Below are 22,246 nucleotides of genomic sequence, written 5' to 3' on the forward strand. Positions count from 1 at the left end.
GTTATTGTAACTTAAACTTAAGCAGTGAGGAGATTTAAATGAGTTCAAGGAGACTCGTTGTACAAGAACAGTGTGCGAGGAGGGGAGTGATCAGGTAGTACATGCTGTGAAAGAATATATTGTTTTGTTTATATACTTTAGAAGAGTTTAAATCCTGAGTGGTAAAGAAAATAGAGACCCAATCACATAAAAACAGAGGTTCGAAATACGAAAAGAGGTTCTCTGTCGGCAAGCTCAACGTAATTTGTTAGAGGGATAAAAATACAATTATTAAAGGTTATGCGACTCTAAACGTGAATAAAATAAGGCCTTCAGATGCCTAAATTGTCTGAACTTCAGGAGCCTGCCCCATTCCCTTTTGCCCCTACCTTCCGGTCATTCAAATTCTGGCACCATGCCGTCTGTAATAGTCCTACCAGAGCAATTTAAATTGTTGAATTGCATTGGTCCTACCAGGGAACAGTGAAATTTCACTGTTCCCTGGTCCTACCATTGCTCCCCTTTAGTTCAATTAAGGGCGATGATAGCCTAGCCTTAACATCGGCCCTGTTCAAGCCGCTCCTCTCCCGGGGTTCGGTTGATAGAACCAAGTCTTCTGGGATAAGGACTTAAAATGGAGGCCCAGTATATACACCTGGCTCATGTGCACTCTAAAGAACCCATTACATCTTTCGGAAGAGTAAGGGGTTATGGTTCATTTCAGCCCCTGTCGTTGTGGAATGATGTGAACATGTAGCTACTAAGCTGCTCTTTAGGGTTGCTAGGTAGTCACGGACCACACACATACGAAATTCAGTACCATGACGCTCAATTAATGGGTTTATTCTCCTACCTTTACCTTTAAATTTACACTCGTTCTGCTATATTAAATTGAGTATTTTAACAATTTCCTATTGTACAATACTATCTGTATAAGAAAAATTGCATACTTTTGATATATAGACGTTTATTTAGAATGTAATAATACGCATTGCTTTATTTATTATATTTTATTTGTTTACTGGGATGGGCCCCCGAACATCTTGGGGCCCTGAACTTCGGGGGTAATTTGAACGTATTATCTGTTAATGTAAAAACCGAAGTTTTTTACATAATATAGGCAGGACGCCTCAAGAGAATACCTTTTTTTTTTTTTTTTTTTTATAGGCAATACTGCTGTAAATCCAAAGCTAACTCCAAATTCTGATTGGATGTTTTGGTCCTAAGCCAATCCACATATCTAAATATAATGTAAATGGCTTCTGGCGGTTGATGGCGTAGTGACCTTCTGCGTGAACATTACGACATCTCCTGGTTTAGCGCAAAAAGGGGATTCCCCATAATATCGGTACAGAGGGCGTCAGCAGAAACTACTGAATGCGTCGTCTTCTATGTCAAGTGATTTGCAGAAAACTACAGATTTTAAGCCAGGGATAAAATTGTTCTCATTATTTAAATTGTTTTTAATACAATAGCATAATTATATTTCATACTTATTACACGCTTGTGCTTTAGAGCTTTCTTAAAAAAAAAAAAAAAAAAAAAAAAAATACTTTCCATTTTAATTGATGATAATGTATATTTTTGTATTTGTTTGACAATTATATTTATATAGGTCAATATAAATCCTGACTGATGTATTCACATTGTATGTATGCCTGATGAGTGTGGGTAGCTTTTCGCTACCAAACAAAACAAGTTGTATTAAACACAAAATGCAATATTTACAAGTTTGTGTACATTGTTTTGCTCCCAACTGGATGAGAGCCCTGTGTAGGTTTTTGTGGGTGTGTGTATATAGATCATTATATGTTGTAGTGTAGAATATGCATATTTGTGTTGATTCTGGTTCTGGTGTGTAAAGTTGACCTCCTCAGGAGGGCGGAATATAGCAGGAGGGGCAGGCATACATCTGTAGAATAGATTGATAGATAGGAAAATTGACCATCGATCACTAAGCCATAAGAAAGAAACATTAATATAACCCACAGGTCATCTGTTCGTATTAATGGCCATTTTTTTACACAATAAATAAAAATCGTAGGCCTATATTTTAACAGCAACTGTGCCGGCTCCTAAAAAACAAATGACTGGGACCCGGGGATCACCAGGAGCATCAGGAAGTGTGTGTGTGTGTGTGCTTGCACTTTGTCATTTTCTTCAAGCGATAATTATAGGTTACAAAACCTAGCTGTCAGTAACATCTCGAAAATCCTAAAATCTAATTAAAATATTGAATATTTTATTTTTCAATGATCAAAACCACCAAATTTTAATGCGCCCCTTGGTGACTGTTACTAAGGTCCCACAAAACAACACCGTATACGTACATGCACGTACACATGTGCGTGTGTGGGAACCACACGTGTGTTTATGGGATAAGCGCACACTGTTCTGCTTGGTGCAGTTCTTACTTTGATTGAAACTCTGTAAAGTCCTTTAGAGCACGACCTTATAATAGCCTACATTAGGTAGGACTAAACAATTATTTTTTTAATAGTTGATTAGTAGATGAACATTGCATTTTTATTGCCACATAGTAGTTTATAAATGTAGTTTATAAAAATTTGGATAAAATCTATTAATCCGCCAAGCAAACCATTAAACAATATTTAATTTGAGACAACTATATAGGCACCCCATCTCCCCTAACAAACACTTGTCCACTTTGTGGTGGCTCCAGAAGTTGCCAACAGGGGGTCCGCACCCGGGGGCCGACTAGAGTCAATGTCCTGAAAAACCTTCTGGTGTGGTATATGGTTCACGGGGAGAGTTTTTATGGCTTATTAGGCCTATTGCCCAAATTGTGCATTTAGATCACAATATTAGTGATTGGCTATCAAAATAGCATTATTTGGATACAAATTAATATTTTTAGTCCGACGACCTCGTCGTGGCGTTAGATGACAAAGGTGGGGGGGGGGAGGGTCTAGAAGAGGAAGAGCATTCCTCACTGACACCCCCGCCCCCAGCGCTGGTACATTCACTGCCCTCACTCCATATCATATGTTGAGATTTATGCACTTTGCACTGGATTAAAAACTCTGTATGACACAGTTCGTAAAAAAAATGTATCCTCCTTACACTACCTGCCAGTGGCAGATTCAGCACAGTGTAAAAGATGCAAAGTACGAAATAATTAAGATTTAAATGGCTAAAGGCCTGAAGCTTTCTGGAGAAATATCCCCAGGATCTTCCCAATGGGTAAGAAACACTCCACTTCTTACCTCAAACCATAAGTCCCGCCACCACCACTCGACTGCAAATCGCTCCCACGGCAAAAAAAATTTAAAAAAAATCATGGATCCACTATTAGGTACACTCATCTCTTTCTTCTTCAGACGCAAAATAATTTGTACAGGTAGTATTCAAAATGTATCATAATGAAAATGACGAGATATAGGCTTATATTATATCATCGTCATTACCACAATTATCATCATCTTTATCGCCATATTCAGCATAATCATCATTGTTACAGTCATAAACATAATCGTGATCCTTTACTATTGTCGATTGTTTTTTCTTAACGTTATATGTACTCGTATATATGTACGGCTTCATTCCCCACTCGTTTTTGCTGTAAATATCACAATGGGTAGATATCGTGGGTTTATAAAACATTCTACAGCGTATTCCAATATTCCGCAGTTTTGATTCTAGTCCAAAAACAGCATTTCTGTCTCTGAAATCATCATTGTATACATAAATAACATGATTAATCGGCATATTCAATTCGTCCAATTTCGCTGAGGAAATCTTCGCTGCAACACCTAACTTTCCTTCTTGGTGAGCTCGAGCTATGCGTATCCACGCAAGGTAATTCAACAAAAGGACGCACATCTCGGGACATCAAAGGTTATAACTGTGGCATCGACATTCTAGGCGCACGTGCGTCCCTACACGCTGAACGTCACAAAAACCATAGCAACCAGACCATAAACCGTCAGCGTGCGGTGATTACAACTGTCTCTTATACACATCTAGATGTGTATAAGAGACAGCCTCACATGCCCCTCCCCCCTTCACTCGGCTGCTCCCCAAATTAAGTCTCCTCCTAAGACCCTATTTGTCCAAACCCACATACATGAATATGATTCCATGTACAGTAATAATGAGGCTAAACTACTCCTATTCCTTAAACTAATTAATGTTTGCCCGTTGACTTCGAGGACTTCATCCGCCCTTTGTGTAGCTAGTTATTTTTTGCTGCTAGGTGACCATAAACACCCTTCCATCACCAGCCACTAAGACACATCTGCGAGGGTTGTCAATTTGGTTGCCGACGCTTCCACCGGATGGAGATTAATAACATACTCAGGACGTTCCTACCTTAAGCTACGCTTAACTACTCTTAAATACTGTCCTTTACTCTTAACTTCAATTAGTTCAACTATCCCCCACATGAAAACACCAATGCGGTATTTAGCAGTTTCGGGGCCAATTTATCAAGCATAACATTAGTCAGTAAAAAATTAGTTGAAGGAGTATTAAAGTCCAAAACTTGGGCCTACCTGTTCACCTTAGATGGTACTGCCGTCGTTAGAAATTCTTCGAAGTCAGGGAAACTTCTCGTCCATTGTGCTTGATCATGTAACAGTTGGTCTCTTTCCGTTTGTTCACTAGAATGACCAGGAGTCGAATCATGTAATGGGAATGTTTTATCTAAACCAAGTCTCCCAGAATTTCTTTCGTCAAATTGATATTTGTCACTTAAATAATCAACACTCTGCTCCATGTCACCTTCCTCATGTAAGCATACAGGCCTAACGTAATCGGTACCCTTCTTGTCATCGCCATGACCACATACCGGTCTTGTATAATACTGGTAAACTAAATATTTCTTGTCAGACATCCTTACAGTTGTCTTTTCTGTAGGTCCTATTGGAAAATACGTAATGATTATATCCAGTAAGTACTGGTACTAACATGACGCACACCGTGTGAAAGAACATGTTGTTTTAATTGCTCGCAATTTGCAAGCAGCGTGCTTATAATAATAGTGATTAATAAGTGTTAATTACATGTGTTTATGCAAATCAGATGCTGATTTATTTATCTTGCGTGGGCCTATTTTTTCGTTCTTCTGATTGGTTCAAAGCTGTCACGTTTCTGTTATTCATTTGAGACAAAATAACATTGTATAACATGTTTAGTTTTATCATCATGATAAAGTTTTTATTTTATTATGTTCTTTTTTATATATAAAAAAGCTATTTAAATGTAAATGATGCACTGATTAATAAAAGTGGCGGCTGTCTTACCACAAAAAATAGAGAAAAAGGTTTTAATAAGGTAATCTTCTACCACCTGACAACGAAAATGAACAAAGATTCGAAAAACCATGAATAAAATCTAGTCTTATAGGCCTACAATACTGATTGTGGGTAAATTGGTCAATTTAATCTTTATAGTTTCCAATAATACGGTACTTTAGGGAAATATGACTATGCGGATTATTTCCTGTGGCTTACAAGAAAACGCACTTTGGATAAAGACCTATCTAAAATGAATCCACTGTTTTCTCCAGGGATGGGACCCGTCAGGGGCGAACAAAAACGAGCTGGTGTTCGATGCACGGACTTTTATATTGCCGAGTATTTATGCTTTTCTTGTGGAAATAATTATACCCCTGACGTAATTTTAAGTTTGGAATTCGTGTCAGGGGTGAGTTGGTGCGTTTACTTGTAGGAAAATAATTAGCCATGCGCCAAAGTAATTTTCAGATGGACTTCCCGTCAGGGGCGAGTTGGTGCGTTTTCTTTTGTAGGAAAATGATTAGCTGTATATAGCGCTAAAGTAAGTTTCATAATAATGTTATGTATGACATAGGCCTAAATGAATAGGCCTAACAATGTATAATACCTGCTCTTTGGCGATAATAAGAGGATATATTCCTGTAGTTTAGATGAAAATAAAGGCTATCATTCCAGAGACGGACAGCAGACATTGATCACATCAATTTAAAAATGGTTCACAGTGAATCTCTGACCTGACCTATTGAAATGTTGGAATTTCCTATCTCGATGTTTCATTCTGCTACGTCCGGAATCATTCCTTGCCAATTGTCATAAAGGAAAAACCATTGGAAATCCGGTGTCATATGAATTTTGCAGGGCTCCTGTGAATTTGGCCCATATTCAGATTCTAAGTGAACATTTATTTTTCTTCTTTCAAAGAAATATACACAGGCCTAATGAATACAAAGAATTTTAACAGCAATCATAACATAATGAAAAGTCCAGAAATTTTAATACTACCTTCTATTAAATAGGAAATGACAATAATAAGAATTTTTAAAAAATCAGAAGACATTTGATAAACTGAATAATTATGGTAAAGCCGGGAACTCAGCCAACGCGATTCTAAATCCGTTTTCAGAAAGAAGCTCTGGCAATATTGCGGTAATAATACCGTTACACTTACAGGCATAACCGATTTATACTTTCGGTAATATTGCCGTAATATAACGCCTTTCTGTATTAATGGTACCCACACGTTGAGAGAGCCATGGGTTAATCTTTTTAGTCATCACAAACTGAGGGCGTCCTTTATTGTTATTGTTTCTAGAAAATTGCGCTAAGACCTAAATAATATCATAATGGTAAGTATAGACCAGTGGTTCCCAACCCCTGGACACGTAAACGTTCTTCACGGACCCCCATGTCTAAATATACTCATCGTCCATATCCCAACAATTTTCTTTTTATGTATAGAGTATGACATTTCTAGGTGGCCGGAAATGGCACTGTCAGACTCAAAATTTGAAGGTTCTTTCATTCCCCATTCAACTTTTAATTTAGGTAAAAATTAGGGCTACTCATGTTTGATATTCCACCAAATGGATAGAAGATGATTCGCCAAATTACGACCTCTGGGATCTTGGTATTTGACATAAGCAGGGAAGGGAGGGGTGCAGGAATTAAATTTTACATAGGGGAATTAAGATTAAGGTAGGAAATTTTTATGTTTATGGCACTTCTAGACGGCGGAAATGACACTGTCAGACCCAAAATTTGAAAAAGAGAAAACATGGAAACAAGATGTAAATTACCTGAGGATTACCTATACTAAAATCTTTACATAAAAAATAAATAAAAACTAATTGAATAGATCAGATAACCAATAAAATATTAAAATTAAAATATAATACCATTTAAAACAAATACAGTGAATAAGTCATGATGGGTATTTCATTATTGTCAAGGCATGGTCACACTGTCGTAAGACAAGAAAAATAATGAAATAATGAACAATTTATTCTCTAATAATCAAGCGGACCCCCAATTTTTTCATGAACCCCCCTGCGGACCCCTTTGATTTGGCTGACCCCCAATTATTTTTCGCGGACCCCACTGGTCTAGACTTATAGTAATTTTCTGGATATATTTTCTCATAACATAGGCCCCTACTGCACCTACATGCTGCAACAACAAGTACATTTTTGAGAACAGATAATACGTAAATTTATATAGGAAGAAAATAACCCTATCTTATTTCGGAGATTTCAGATGAGCGGAGGACGTAATTAAAATAAATTTAAAAATATGATTTTTGAAAATGAAATATCCATTTTTCGTAGCGTGAAGGGTGGAAAAAAATAAAATTATATTTTTACTCGAAATCATCATTATTGGTGGTTAGAGGGTTCGCTAAAAAATGTAGTCTCGTTTAAGAAGTAATTATGTGACCTGTTTTCGTTTCTGACACACGACGGAACGCACAGTAACGGCAATATTGCAGTAATATTACTAGGTCTGAGTTAGAACGCTTCGTTAACCCAATATTGCGGCTGCGGTTAGCCCTGATCTATTCACACAACCGGGAAGATTCTCGCACTATAGTATGAAAGTGGCTTTAAGACGAACGCAACGCCAAGACGCGCGCGCAATAGATAGTTTTTATTGACGATTCGCTCCGACAATCAGTCATTTAGCGCTCACAGGGGGCGGAGTTGGATTCGTCGGCCGACGGTCGTACGCCGTCGTACGAGGCAGTGAGCTAGTGCCCGGCTTTGAGGACTGGGAAACCGGATAGAGGCTATGCTATGCATAACCAGTATCCATAGGATACGCATAGAGAAGTAGGGACGTAATACAAAAAAAAAAAACCCAATTCAAGGAGCAAAATAGACAGGGCGGATCCAGAATGTTTTCTTAACTAGGGATTGTAGGGAGGGGCATTGATTTTCTTTTTTTTTTTCTTATTTCAATACACGGCGCTGGTATTAAGGCCTACCGATTGCAACAAAAAATCGTACGTGGCAAAACGTGGGATATGTGCCCATATGCCCAACTCCTTTTGAATCCGCTCCCAGTAGATACTACACGTAAATGTGTATTTCAAATAGGAATACAAGAACTCGGAGGAAGACTACGATGTTCATGTTGCCCATAAGTATGAGCATTCAGGCCCGTAGGCAGGGGGGGGGGGGGGGCGGGGGGTGCGGACGCACCCCCCCCCCAAATTCCAAAAGGTCCACTTTTTAAAACCTATTATTTCACAAAATCGTTCTAATTATCACAAAATGCTATAGCATGCATTGCATTATATATTTGCCAGCACATCCAGCCGTTGATTTTAAATATGATATGGAATTTGTTGGAAATTTATCTTCTCCGGTGACTGCAGATTAATCTATAATATGAACAATGTTATCTGTAGGCCTGCAGATGTACAGGACATAATAATGTTACTTCTTCATGTCCCAAAACAGCCAATAAAAATTTAAATAAAATATTCACGAATTATGTGTTTGAGAAATCCATTATATAACACCCTCAAAATGCTACTTAGTCGGAGCCCGTCCTGGGGCTTTTCTCAAAAACACCTCCAGGTCTCTGCCCCTGGACCACCAAATTTCAAAAAGTCTACTTTTTAAAATCTATTATTTCATTAAAATCTTTCCTAATTATCGCGAAATGCTATAGGCCTGTATGCATTACATTTTTTTTGCCCGCTCTTTTTTAACCGTTGATTTTTAATAATGTGCTACGAAATCTGCTGGAATTTATCAGCTCCAGTGATTGAAGATTGATCCATGTCATCTGTAGACCTACAGATGTAAAGGACATAAAATGTTACAACTTCACAGTAGTGAATTAGGGGGTTTGGGGAAGAGCTCCCTGAAATTATAAAATCATATTGGTCCCGGCCCTGGACCCCACCCTCTATTTCTCCTGCTTTATGCCCCTAAACAATACCCAAAATGAATGAAAATTTATATAGAATATTACGAATTATAGGTTTCAGAAATCCATTATAAGGCCCTCAAAATGCTAATTTGTCGGAGCTTCCGCGGATTCGCCCCTCCCCCCGGGATCCCTAGGCGGTCGTCCATTCTAAGGTCCGCTTCGGTCGCAAAAACGCACCTCCCCATCGTACTTTTCATTGATGATTTATAAAAAGTTTAACAGTGTTAACGGCTATTTTGATTTATATATATATATATATATATATATATATGTATATATATATATATATATATATAAAAAAAGGTATAAGAGACAGCATTTAAGGTACGGTATGCCTCTGTTGATATTAATTGTCGTTGTATACACCTTTCAGAATGGGCACCGATTCATGAACGAGGCACGCGGCTGGTACTGTGGCAACGGCAACTGTATTGAGAGTTATAAGATATAATTGATTACTACTGTTGCATATCCTTTCAGATTGAGCACCGATTCGTTTAATACAGATAGTGTACAGTCACGCGGTTTGTATGGCCAGCGACAAAACATTATGGAGTGATAGAGCCTTTATTGTAACAAAGGAAAACATTCCAAAATATGACAATTATGAAAATAAAACAAATCGACAGTGGAGCACTACCTAATGCTTTGTCCACACTATCAATTTGTCTTGGATAAGAAACTGTTGTATGCCCAAATATAGTAATAATATGCCTATATATAGCCATGATGTGATGTCATCATGACCTTATTTAGGCATGTCTGGACAAGGCATTAAGTATTTTCCTCTATATACAGTGTGTGTATTTTAATCGATATACCGGTACCACTTGTTAGTTATTTACTATGTTCATTTTTAATATTAAAGTAATATCTACTATAATTCCCATAATTAGGATAAACATATTTATATTAATAAATTATATAGTTATATAACCTATTGTAATTCCAATTTCCATAAATCATTTTTTACTATTGTTCAAACTACTCTCCTATCAGGTAACAGTGATCCTGCTCCTACTAACTTATCTTTTTTAATACACTATTATAAGAAATGTCATGATTATTTATTTTGTGTTAGAAAGTAGGTCGAGTATCTTTTTTTACTATTGTTCAGAGTACTCTACCTATCTTATTTTACCACACTTTCCATCATATAATTATTTCTCCTGATAACAATTAAAGCAACTCAATGGAAGCGTCAGAACAAAACAACAGCTCTTTTCAGAACTACGGTATGCGTGTAATTCAAGCATTTAACAATGTTGCTTCGCAATGCAAAACTTCAAACAAAACACTCTCAGTAATTTACTTAAACCGATCTGAATTTGGGCCTGTAGTTTTATTTTGATTTTAAGAAACACATGCTCCATCGTATTATTGATTATTACCGCCATAGTCGTCATGATTATCATAATAGTCATTGTTCTCATCGTCATCGTTAGTTATAAGCATAGCCTAATCATAATGTTCTATTTTTATGAGTTTTTTCTTAGCGTCGTATTTAGTCGTATATATGTACGGCTTCATTTTCCATTTATTCTGGCTGACAATATCACAATAAGTAAACACCAATGGTTTATAAAGCATTTCGCAACGTATTCCAATATCCCGTAGTTTTTTCTCTAGTTCAAAAACAGCACTTCTATCTCTAAAATCATCGTTGTATACAAAAACAACATGAGTATTTGGATCATTCGGTTCGTTCACTAGCAATAAAGAAATCTTCGCTGCAACACCTAACTTTCCTTCTCGGTGAGCTCGGGCTATGCGTATCCAAGTAAGATCAGCGTGTAGACCATTTCGTCCAAAAATCATCCACTTTCCGCTAAATTCTTGATTAATGGAAAATTTACACGGATATTTTCTTTCAGAAGACTTTTCCATTCTTTGCATGCGTCAGTCAAACTAACAAAATCCTCATGAAATAGAAAGTCTCTTGGAGCCAAAACTATCCACCCAATATTCCATTTCTTCACGGTAAAAAAAAAAACAAAAAAAACAAAAAAAAAAAACATGTTATAATACATTTAACAAACAACATTATTTTTAAATAGTATGCATTCCTATATATGTATTATTTTCTGGTTCGTCTACAAAAGTAGAGCCTATTAATAAAGTTATCTTATAATATAATATTAAAATAATGTTTTGTGTTTTTGATAGGAGCAAACTGCTGTATTTTAAACTCCAGTACTTTGAATGATGAGTTAACAGTAATTGTTTGGCCAAAATTCGAGTGAAAAATTTTATGATAAATGGCACACGGAGTTAAAATAAACGAGTCTCCGGCCATCCCGAAAGGCTATAGGGGCTTACCTTTTCAAGTTAGATGGTACAACCTTTCTGAGAAATTCTTCAAAATCAAAGAAACTTTTCGTAAATTTCTTCTGGAGATGCATCAAATGATCTCTTTTGATGAGTTCGCCAGAATGGTCAGGAATCGAATCATCTAACGACGATGTAGTGTCTGAAAAGGTTCTTCCAGAAAATACTTCGTCGGCTTGAATTTTGTCAGTCAAATAATCAAAGAATCGGACAGCAGCGCTCTGCTCAAAGTCGGGATAGTCATTTTCCTCTCGTAAGCATAAAGGCATAACGTCAAGTGATGATCTTGTATAATGTTGGTAAATTACATATTCGGGCATGCTTAAAGTTCTTTTCCTGTGAGCCACTGGAAAAAAAAAGTAACAGTAATTTTATTGTTATAAATTATTGCGTTACTCTGGTTGGTTCAATGACTAGCCTCATTGTACACAGCAAATGCAGGGGCGGCGCCAGCGGGGGGTTCGATGGGCCAAAGGACCCCAGTTGGTGAACTCTTGTCCCCGACTTTGACCACCATGTCCGGGAATTTCCAACAATGTCTCGTTGAGGAAAAATCAAATCTTGAGCACGGAAAGTCCAAGTCAAGCACACATTTCAGGGATTAAAAACTATTAGTGCTATCAGTGCTACCGTATGTACGAGTTTTGTATACTATTGCGATCGTATGGGTTTCAGTGGTGGCGCCAGCTCTACCCCGACAGGGGAACCTCCGACAGGGGGTTGGTACCCCAATAGCGGACCCCCAATAGGGGGACTCTTAATTTGCATATTTTTCTATCAAATTATCCTTTTTCAATAAAGAATCCCATAATAAACACAAATGAATATTTAATTGTGAAAGTTCAGTACAATTGTAATCATTAGACAACAGTATCAATAATAAAAATAATAATAATTTGATGATGATGATGATGATGATGATCAAATATCAAATCAAATATACTTTGATATGAAGTAATAAAAAGATGCTACTTTACTTTCTGCAAGAAAAACTCACAGAGATTTAAGTCGTAGCCTCATTTTACACCTGAAAAAATGGCTGCTACCATTTGGAACTTACGGTCTAAATGATGCTGATGATGATAATGATGATGATGAGTGATAGTAATAATAATTTTTATAGGCCTACTAATAAGGATAAATGATAATAACATGTAGGCCTATGCCAAGAATAAAAACAAAAACTATATGAACTCCTTTCGAATCGGAGACGGCAATACAATGCATTTAGTGCCGTGCTTGATTCTGTGAAATATAATGAACAATATGTTATGTCGTTGAACGAGTATTACAGCAACTTCTTAAAATGTAGCTTTTAATATTATAATGATCTAATACAGGTAATTTAACCACACTCACACTCAATTAATGATATGTTGTAATAAAATCAGTTGTACATATCCGTCTGATACAAAACAATGTTGTAGTGAAAATAAATAATATGAAGTAACCAAGTTTTGCCATCGTTAGTATATATACTGTCTCTTATACACATCTAGATGTGTATAAGAGACAGGTATATACAGATTGTAAACGACACAAACTGAAAGACACAGTTTAATAATTCATTATACATCCTGATTTATAATTACATACATACATTATAAGGTGGCCTCCGTTGATATTGATTGTTGTTGTATACACCTTTCAGAATGGGCACCGGCTCATGAACGAGGCATGCGACTGGTATTGGGGCAACGGCAATTGTATTTTGAGTTATAAAGTAAAATTGATTATTGTGGTTGTACATCCTTTCAGAATGAGCACTGAATCGTTTAATAGTGTATGTCAGGTGGTTGGTATAAGCAATAGATTAAGGAAGTACGGAATGTAGTATTAACTCACTTTTATATTTACATTTTTTTTTTTTTTTTTTTTTTTTTTTGTATGGCGAAGTAATAATATAATATTAATGCTTGCGGTACACCACGTAGATAGTTGTTGTTGGTTGAGACAATTCACCTAAAGACGATTGAAGCAACTGAAAAATATTATGTTTTCCAAAAACCGTCGCCCTAATAATTCCATTTCTTTACGGTATTAAAAAGAAAAAAAGATATTATAATACAATTAACAAAAATATATTTGTATAGGTTTACACATTTATTATATTAAAATAATACATAATATATATCGGCATTATTTTCTGGTTCGTTTACAAAAGTAGAAACTACTTATAAAGTTATCTTAATTGTTTAATGTTTTGCGTAAATTTCCCTTTTTTGATAGGGAACAGTCAAATTGTAATTTCACTGCTCCCTGATATTATAAACTTCTGTACTTCGAATGATTCTGTAATATAATGAGTAAACTACGGGAACAGTGAATCCACTGTCCCTTGGTTAACTACAGTAATTGCTTGGACAGAATTCGAGTGAGAAGTATTTATGATAAATGGCATACGGATTTGAAAATGAAAGAGTCATCCCAATAGGCTAACCCTATCAAGTGAGATGGAACTAAATCACTGAGAAATTCTTCAAAATTAGATAATCTTTTCGTGAATTGCTTTTGGAGATGCATCCAATGGTCTCTCTTGATGATTTCAATAGAATGTCGAAAAATCGAATTACCTAACGAAGATGCAGTCTTCCAAAAAATAATTCGTCGGCTTTGATTTTGCCAGTCAAAAAAGAACCACTCTGCTAAAATTCTGGACAATCACTTTCCTCTTGTAAGCAAATAACGTCATCAGTAGTCTTATCCTTTCCCACGTCATGATTAACATAACCTTCAGTTACTTTTTCAGAAGATTGGAAATGACTGGTATTATTATTTAAGGGTGTGGATTCAGTGGCGTAACGATGGGGCCGGGAGACCTGTGTATTTCTGAAACTGGGGGCCCTTTTTGGGTCCGGTCACCAATTCCATCGTGGGATTTTATATGTGCATTGTTATTCTAAATGTAACGACGAATAAATGATATAATATGGATTCAGAAAAAGGCTAGGGAGGGACTTTCACAGTTGGAGAGTCTTACCACCTCAGACCCACCATAGTTGAAGCTGAGGTAAGAAAATTTATGAATATGGCACCTTTAAATGGCCGAAAATGGCACTCAGACATAAAATTGTGAATATAATCTTCTTTTTATCTCTGCAGTTAAACAAATATTTTGACAAATTTAGTGGGGCCCCGGGCCGGCAGCTCCCCGGGCCGGCAGCTCCCCACCCTCACTCTTTATTCCGCCACTGGATATAATATGATATGTCTTACAGTCGATTTCAGACACACATTATGCTGTTGCCCTTGTGGGACTGTCATAAAAAAATGTATTATTATGGCACGTCTAGAAGATGACTGGAAATGGCACTCACAGACTTAAAATTGTGAATATAATTTTCTTTTTATTTGCATTTTAATTTTTTTTTTGGACAAATTTGGTGGGGTCCCGGGCCGACGGGTGCCCCTCTCTTTAATCGTTATAATGTGATATATGCCCTACAGTCGATTTCAGAGACACATTATATCAACAAAGTACTTTTTGGTCAGGGTGCTAGATTGAGGAACCTAGGGGAGGGCCCCTTCGTTGCCCAGAATTCGGGGGCCCTGCGGACCGCCTCATGAGAGCGCATAGGCGTTACGCCACTGTGTGGAATCTGGAGTATCAAAGAATCCTTTAGTATACTCTGGATCGCTTTGAACCTGATTCATGTTAATATCTGCCGCACAATCTTTGCGCCGGATGCATGCGCTGGATGCAATGGAATTGATGAATCATTCTTCTCGCCGCCACGACCAAGTGACGATCTTGTATAATATATTGGTAAATTACATATTCTTCGTCGTACATGCTTAAAATTCTTTTCCTGTAATCTCTACTGAAAAACAAAATGTAACAGTCATTTTATTATAAATTATTATCTAGTTGGTAAATTTAATTATTTTAACTGCGAGACAAATGAATACGATTAGGCCTACACTGTATACAATGTACCGTTCTGTATACGATTACATTATATACTACACAACAATGCTACTACCACACCACCGCTGCCGCCGCCACTACCACTAATACCACTACCACTATCATGATTGATTTGTGAAGTGGGAAGTGTGTGGTGAGAAGTGGGAGGAGGGGTGTGTGGATAGAGAAAATGGGTGAGACTCGTGCTTTAAATTGTACCGGTACGCGTCAATAGCAGAAATCACATGAATCTAGGTTTGGCATTTGAGGAAAGTGGAAATTTGACTAACTGATAATTCCCATCGCCGTCGGATTAAGGGGAAAAGCTGGTTAAATCGCAATTTCGATTTTTCCTTTACTTAGGCATCAACATTGCCCAAATGCCAGCGTCATGGATTGCAGGTTAAAATAATTTCATATTCCCTTTTAATTTTTATTTCAAAAAATAATGCAAAGAATTGTATATTCAGCTCGACTGTCTCAGAAAAGGGGGATTTTATTTTATTTGAGGGGTACGACCACCTCTCAGATATTTGCCGACAGGAGGCCTGACAAGTCTGCTCGATGGTCCGTACCAAGGGATCCACCTGGTCCTCGACTCGGTGGTCAGGGTGCCAGCATAGAATCCCTTTTGTAATTTAACTGAAGAGATTTTATGGTGGTGTCACCGGGGAGAATTTGCCCTCCCGTCGTACAGGTCTGGACACCGACGCGACGGTTTGAAAAATAATAATCTGTCTATCCAAATAGAGTTAATTTGGTTGCCATTCCCTAATATTGTGGTCTAAAAGCACAATTGAATTTAGACCATACAAGGCCGTAAAAAGTCTCCCCGTGAACCCTACATGGTTGGTTTTGACCCATCCTTCAGACATGTCGGACCCCTTGTCGGCAAAAGTCTGGAGCCACCGCTGGATACCGGTCTGATGGGACATGTATTTCAACATGAGAGAGTCCAAAGGACGGTTGGGTTAAACATATGTTAAAGTAGTATAACGCCGTCTACACTGTAGGCCTAAATAATTTTACTGTACCTGCTTTTCGTGATCAAAGGATTATTTTTTTTGATTTGCGTTCGGATTCTGATCATTCAGATTCGTTTACAATACCATGTATGTCCGAACTTGAATGCTGGGAATTTTCCATATTGATTAACTCTTCCTGACCTCGTAGCCACATGGTGTTGGTGATAATAATAATAATAATAATAATAATAATAATAATAATAATAATAATAATATAAATAATGATAATAGTAATAATAATAATAATAATAATGATAACAAAATAACAACAGTCGAGTATATCTCCAAGGTTATGTGCTTTACTTATGCATCGTCAATTCCAATATAGCCTACATTCTTTGTCTTTTGTTTAGAGTATTCTCCTAAACGTTTTTAATTTCAACACTTATGTTATAATCTTAAATTTAACTTTCCATCATAGAATTATTCAACTCAATCGAAACGTCAGAAAAAACAATATAATTTTTAGCACTATCTACGTGGTGTACCGCAAGCGCTTCACATGTTTTGCAATGGAAATTTTAAAACAAATTCTCAGATATTTCTTGTCATAAAAATTAGGCTTTAACAAGCAAGTACATGCAAGGTTAAATATATTTTTACTGGGCGGTTCACACTTAAACCGATCTGAATATGGACCTTTAGTTTTGAATAGAGACACAGTATGCTCCTTAGTAGGCCTTTATCTTATTGATTATTACCGCCATAATTGTCATGATCATCATGTTTCTCCTCGTCGAAATCATTATCACCATCATCATTACAGTCATAAGCATAATCATAAGTCTTTACTATTGTGGATTGTTTTTTCTTAACGTCGTACGTACTCGTATATATATACGGCTTCATTCCCCATTCATTTCCGCTGTGAATATCGCAGTAACTAAACGCCATTGGTTTATAAAGCATTCTGCAACGTATTCCAATATCACGTAGATTTGACTCTATTTCAAAGACAGTTTTTTTATCTCTGAAATCATAGTTGTATACAAAAGCAACATGATAATACGGACAATCCTCCTCGTGTATTGACATTAAAGAAATCCTCGCTGCAACACCTAACTTCCCTTCTTGGTGAGCTCGAGCTATGCGAATCCAAGTAAGATCAGCATGTAAACCATTTGGTAGAAAAATCATCCACTTTCCTACAAAAACGCTATGTTTTTCAGCTAATTTCCGGACCAATGGGAAATTTACACGAATATTTTCTTCCATGAGTGTTTCCCATTCTGTAGATGCATCAGACATTCTAACGTGATCCTCTTCAATTAGAAAGTATTTTGGAGCCAATACTATCCACCCATAAATTCCATTTCTTTACGGTAAAAGAAACAACAATGTCACTTTAATACAATTAACAACCAGCGTAATATACACATTATATAACACATAGGCCTATATTGTATTATTTCCTGGTTCGTTTCCAAGTACAGTAAAGCGTATTGATAAAGTTATCTTCTTGATATAGGCCTACTGTAAGATTTTATAATGTTTTGCGCCTCAATTATCGAAAGGAACATTTTCTTTATAGAATTATGTTGTTAATGCTTGTAATATATTGCTGTACTTTGAATGATACAGTATTCTAATATACGGAAGTTAAAATCAACGAGTTTACGATGAATCCCAATAGGCTATGGGCTTACCTTTTCAACTTAGATGGTACTACCATCCTGAGAAATTCTTCAAAATCGGAGTAACTTTTCTTATATTCCTCAAGGAACTTCATCCCTGGGAACTGATTAATGTTTTTGCACTGGGTACATGGAGTTGATGAATCCTTTTCCTCGTTGCCATGACGACATACTGATTTTGTATAATATTGGTAAATTCCACATTTTATTTCGGACATTCTTGAAGAGCTATCCTGTAAGCTCTCTAAAAAAGAAAATAGCACTTTTATTCCGATTTGTTTTGATATACTGTAGGTTCAATAAGTAAGCACCTGTAAGTACACACCCGAGGTATCTTGTTGTAAACCATGAGAAAAATACATATGGTTAGACCTATTACTACAGGGGCGGATCCAGTGAGGGTTAGGGGACTAGCCCTCCAAACCCCCCAAAAAAAGGTAAGAGAAAAAAGGGGAAAGAATGTACGCCAAAGCAGCTAATTTTCGATTTAAATTCCATGTATTGTACCATGGTCAAACATTCATAGACAGAATATCTCAAACACCAATCCTCCTCCCTCCTCGATCGGTGCTTCGCACGTCGTATGGCCCCTTCCCAAATCCGTTCATGTATCTACTAGGCCTACTACCACCGTGCGGCGGTCCTTAACCTCATGGTCCTCGATCTAGCACCCTGACCCAAAAGGGCTTTGATACATAACAGCATAATTGTCTCTGACATCCACTGTATATCATATTATATCCAGTGGGAAATTAAAAGGGGGCCCCTAACTTTTTAAATTTTAAGTCTGTGAGTGCCATTTAGAGGTGCCGTAAAAATACACTTTCTTACCTACCCAACCATGGTGGGGCTGAGGTGGTATTGCCCTTTATCAGTGAAAGTCTCTTTCCCTGGGCCCTACTAAACATTCCTGAATTCGCCACTCAAATCGTATCATTTATTTTGTCGTTAAAAACATTTAGAATGCAATGACAAACTTTAGTCTTTAGTCTTGATAATCCCTTTGCAGCTGATACTCAGCTAAACTGGGATGAAACATAATTAAAAAATGAGTACACCTAAAATCCCACAATGGAATTTGTGACCGGGACTTAAAAGGCCCACTCTCAGAAAGCCACAGGGCTCCTGCCCCATCGTTAATTTGTTTGACTTGGAATCTCTGCGACACCTGCATGAGGAGGGCTATACCCGCAAATATGAAACTAGTAGTGACACTTCGCTTTGTTGCCATAAGTGAATTTTATTTGAAAAATGGTTTATATACGGGGAATTTTCGTTGATGGTCTATGCTTGATACGATTTACAAAATGTTCCTATTTGAGCATTGCTATTATTATTTATATAGGCCCCTATTAATGATGATGATGATGATAATAATAATAATAATAATAATAATAACAGGCCTAATAATAATAATAATAATGATATTTTTAATAATAATAGGCCTAATAATAATAACAACAAAAACAACAATAACAATAACAATAATAATAATAATAATAATAATAATAATAATAATAATAATAATAATAATAATAATAATCCATAGACGTAGCGTGTGAGAGGTCCTTCTGCTGCGACAAGACACGAGCCAAAATCAAACGATTTTGTGTTCACAGTGGTGACATGTCGTCGCAGCGCACCTATCGAACGCAAATCGCATGCGCAACGTGTAGGGAGACTGGCTTATTAAATCGGTTTCCATACAATCGCTCGCCCTATCGGCGAAAGTCGCCGACAGTTGTCGGGAAGGTTGAACCTGGTTTAAATTCGCCGACTGCGTTGCAGATGAATCGGGGTACCTTCCCGATTGCGTCGGGGCAGCTAGCAATGCATTCTGATGTGACAAAGTTGAACCAGGTTCAACATTTCGGACAGTTGTCAGCGACTGTCGCCTAGGGTAAGCGATTGTATGGAAACCGAGCTTAAGTTAGGTTAAGTCGAGTCGCAAGGGAGACATAAGCATAATTTAAACATGAGAGTCCAAGGTTCAATTAGGCCTATTATTTTATTTGTACCGTAATCTACTGTAGGGTTGGTTTCCCTGCTGTTTAGCATTCTTTCTCATTAGGGCAGGCTTAATTTTCTATCGAAAATTCATTAGGTCTGGACGTCCGTTAGATCTATTTATGGGTCTAGCTTGGCCTATGGTCAATTTCCGTATAGTACCGTATTTGTGTCTACTTCTGTATGTCAGTAATTACCAACATTTCTGTAGCAACTACGGACCTTCCGTAGAACTTGAGAACTCTGCATAATGTCTATAAGGCCTATTACAGCAAGAACTTCACCGTACTAACACAGCCCTAAGCTGAAGGAATGTAAAATTTTATTAGTAGGGGCCTAAACAATTGTATATACCTGCCTTTTGCGATCAGCCTTGTTTAGATCTGTGTTCGGATCACCGACACATAAACAGGTAACGTGTTTGATTTGCTAATAATATAATCAGCATTTACATAATATGTCTGCTGGCTGACCTTAAATGCTGGGAATTTCCCTTAGGCCTATGGGAAATTATGAGTTATCACTATGTAGTGATAACTCATCTTGACTTCGCGACCACTTTGTAAACACGCCCATTTATGGTAATTTTCACTGACATCTTACGAAAAATTAAGCTTCTGACATCAGTACCGTTCCCGTCAACGAAGGAATTTTGTTTCTCTAGCACTAATCCAACTCCAGCCAAATCTATATTGAGTCGACCTCAAATTTGCTAGGAAAATATCGGGCCCCCGGTTGTTTTAGCATTCATTCGTAACGGTAGAATGTAACCCACAATAAATTGTACCGTCAGCTTTTACATCTTAAAACGGGTCGTGAAAATCAACCATTTTTTAGACGGCCTATTTGCCTTATATTGAGGTAGTTTACTCAAATTATTACTGATTGAAAATCCTAATTTTATTGAAAACATATTAAAACAACTTCTAGAATTTACGTTTAAAACAGAGCTCGTTTCATTTTCAATACCGGTACCGTAAAACCTCGAATATAAGCCCTGGGCTTCTTTTTTGGCGAACTTTGGATGGGCTTCTTTTCGAGGCTACTTTTGGAAATTAAATTAAAGAGGGAGCTTCTTTTCAAAATAAATGCTGTAAATATTGAAAATTAATAAAACAATAAGTAGGGCCACTGTAGCATCAATCTGTATCATGGAGTGTATTAACCGCCGGCAGTGGCAGTCGGCGAGGAAACTATAACCTCCGGAATCACTGGGCCCCCAACTCCGACAATAATATGAGGGAATTTATTTATTTATTATAAATTCGCCATATTCATTATACAAAAACACATTTTTAAGTACAGAACAGGTTAGCGGCATGTCAGGATAGAAAAATGGGATAGAGCCCGACACCAAACTGAATTCCCTCTAAACCACTAAACTGTAAAAAAAAGACAATAAAAACAAGAATTAAAAAAAGATATTTTACATTTTATAATTTTTATTATAAGTTCAAAAACTCATAAATTTTCATATGAAAATAAATTGAAAAGATATAAGCTGCAGGCTACAATAAGGCAAAAGGCAATAGTTATTATAACAGTACCTTATTTAGAATCTGCAACTTACCCTTTTGGCAAGACAACAACGGGTTTGGTGAGGCAACAGCGACCAAATACAGTTATTATATTTGATCGTTGCTGTCTCGTCACTAAGATAAATAAAAGGAAAAAGCAGCCTTTGTTTCAAACGATCTAGAATGATACGAGTTTCTGAAACCCGAAGGAAGAGTGTTCCGAAGCCTTGCAGCATCCACGTATGTAGAATTTTCAAATGATTTATGCCCACACTAAATGTCCTCTGAGAAGCCATTATAGATACTGGATACCAACAAGAATCTGGATACACTCCTCCTAACTGCAAGTGGAAAAAGGTTATATTTAATATGGAAATGATGGACGATCATCTCTGTTGTCACCACTACCACTACGTATGTAAGCAATACGAGTGGCGGCCCTTTTGTATATTTTCAATATTTTTACAGATTTTTTTTTCGTACGGGCACCAAATAGAACAGAATCGGCCAAAAATTAAAGATTCAAACAAACAAATAAAAAAGTTAGGAAAAAGAACTTAGCCTAATTAGGGTTAATGTGAAATAAAGGTTTTGGCTGAGCCCATGAGATCGCAATAAATACTAAATCATATAACTGACACCGTATAGGTTGCAC

General features: G+C 36.9%; 1 protein-coding gene and 1 long non-coding RNA gene across 3 annotated transcripts; both read right to left on the reverse strand.

The window, feature by feature from the left end:
• Positions 1-10,911: 10,911 nt before the first annotated feature.
• On the reverse strand, positions 10,912-13,178 carry LOC117099939. The gene is made up of 3 exons (XR_004444047.1): positions 13,102-13,178; positions 11,493-11,847; positions 10,912-11,146 (listed from the first exon to the last, which is right to left on the reverse strand). It is a non-coding gene; the product is annotated as an uncharacterized LOC117099939 (long non-coding RNA).
• A 3,545-nt stretch (positions 13,179-16,723) lies between these two features.
• Positions 16,724-20,723, reverse strand: LOC117099944 (UPF0696 protein C11orf68 homolog). 2 transcript variants are annotated; one of them, XM_033239465.1, is made up of 3 exons: positions 20,433-20,723; positions 18,080-18,311; positions 16,724-17,748 (listed from the first exon to the last, which is right to left on the reverse strand). In XM_033239465.1, the coding sequence occupies exons 2-3, from the start codon at positions 18,283-18,285 to the stop codon at positions 17,121-17,123; spliced, it is 834 nt and encodes a 277-aa protein (XP_033095356.1). In that variant the 5' UTR covers positions 18,286-18,311; positions 20,433-20,723; the 3' UTR covers positions 16,724-17,120. The 2 variants fall into 2 exon arrangements, with proteins under 2 accessions (XP_033095356.1, XP_033095357.1); XM_033239466.1 differs by having other exon boundaries at positions 20,429-20,723.
• Positions 20,724-22,246: the final 1,523 nt, after the last annotated feature.

The sequence above is a fragment of the Anneissia japonica genome, unplaced genomic scaffold, assembly GCF_011630105.1.
Source record: "Anneissia japonica isolate Jap-2015-1 unplaced genomic scaffold, ASM1163010v1 scaffold287916_len461452_cov168, whole genome shotgun sequence".
NCBI lineage: Eukaryota > Metazoa > Echinodermata > Crinoidea > Comatulida > Comatulidae > Anneissia > Anneissia japonica.

Excerpts from the sequence above, each read along its gene's own strand:
- LOC117099944 (XM_033239465.1), bottom strand. The coding sequence starts at position 18,285 with ATGTCCGAAATAAAATGTGGAATTTACCAATATTATACAAAATCAGTA. Across the intron at positions 17,749-18,079 it reads GTACCATCTAAGTTGAAAAG|AAATGGAATTTATGGGTGGA; the intron begins GTAAGCCCATAG and ends TTTACCGTAAAG.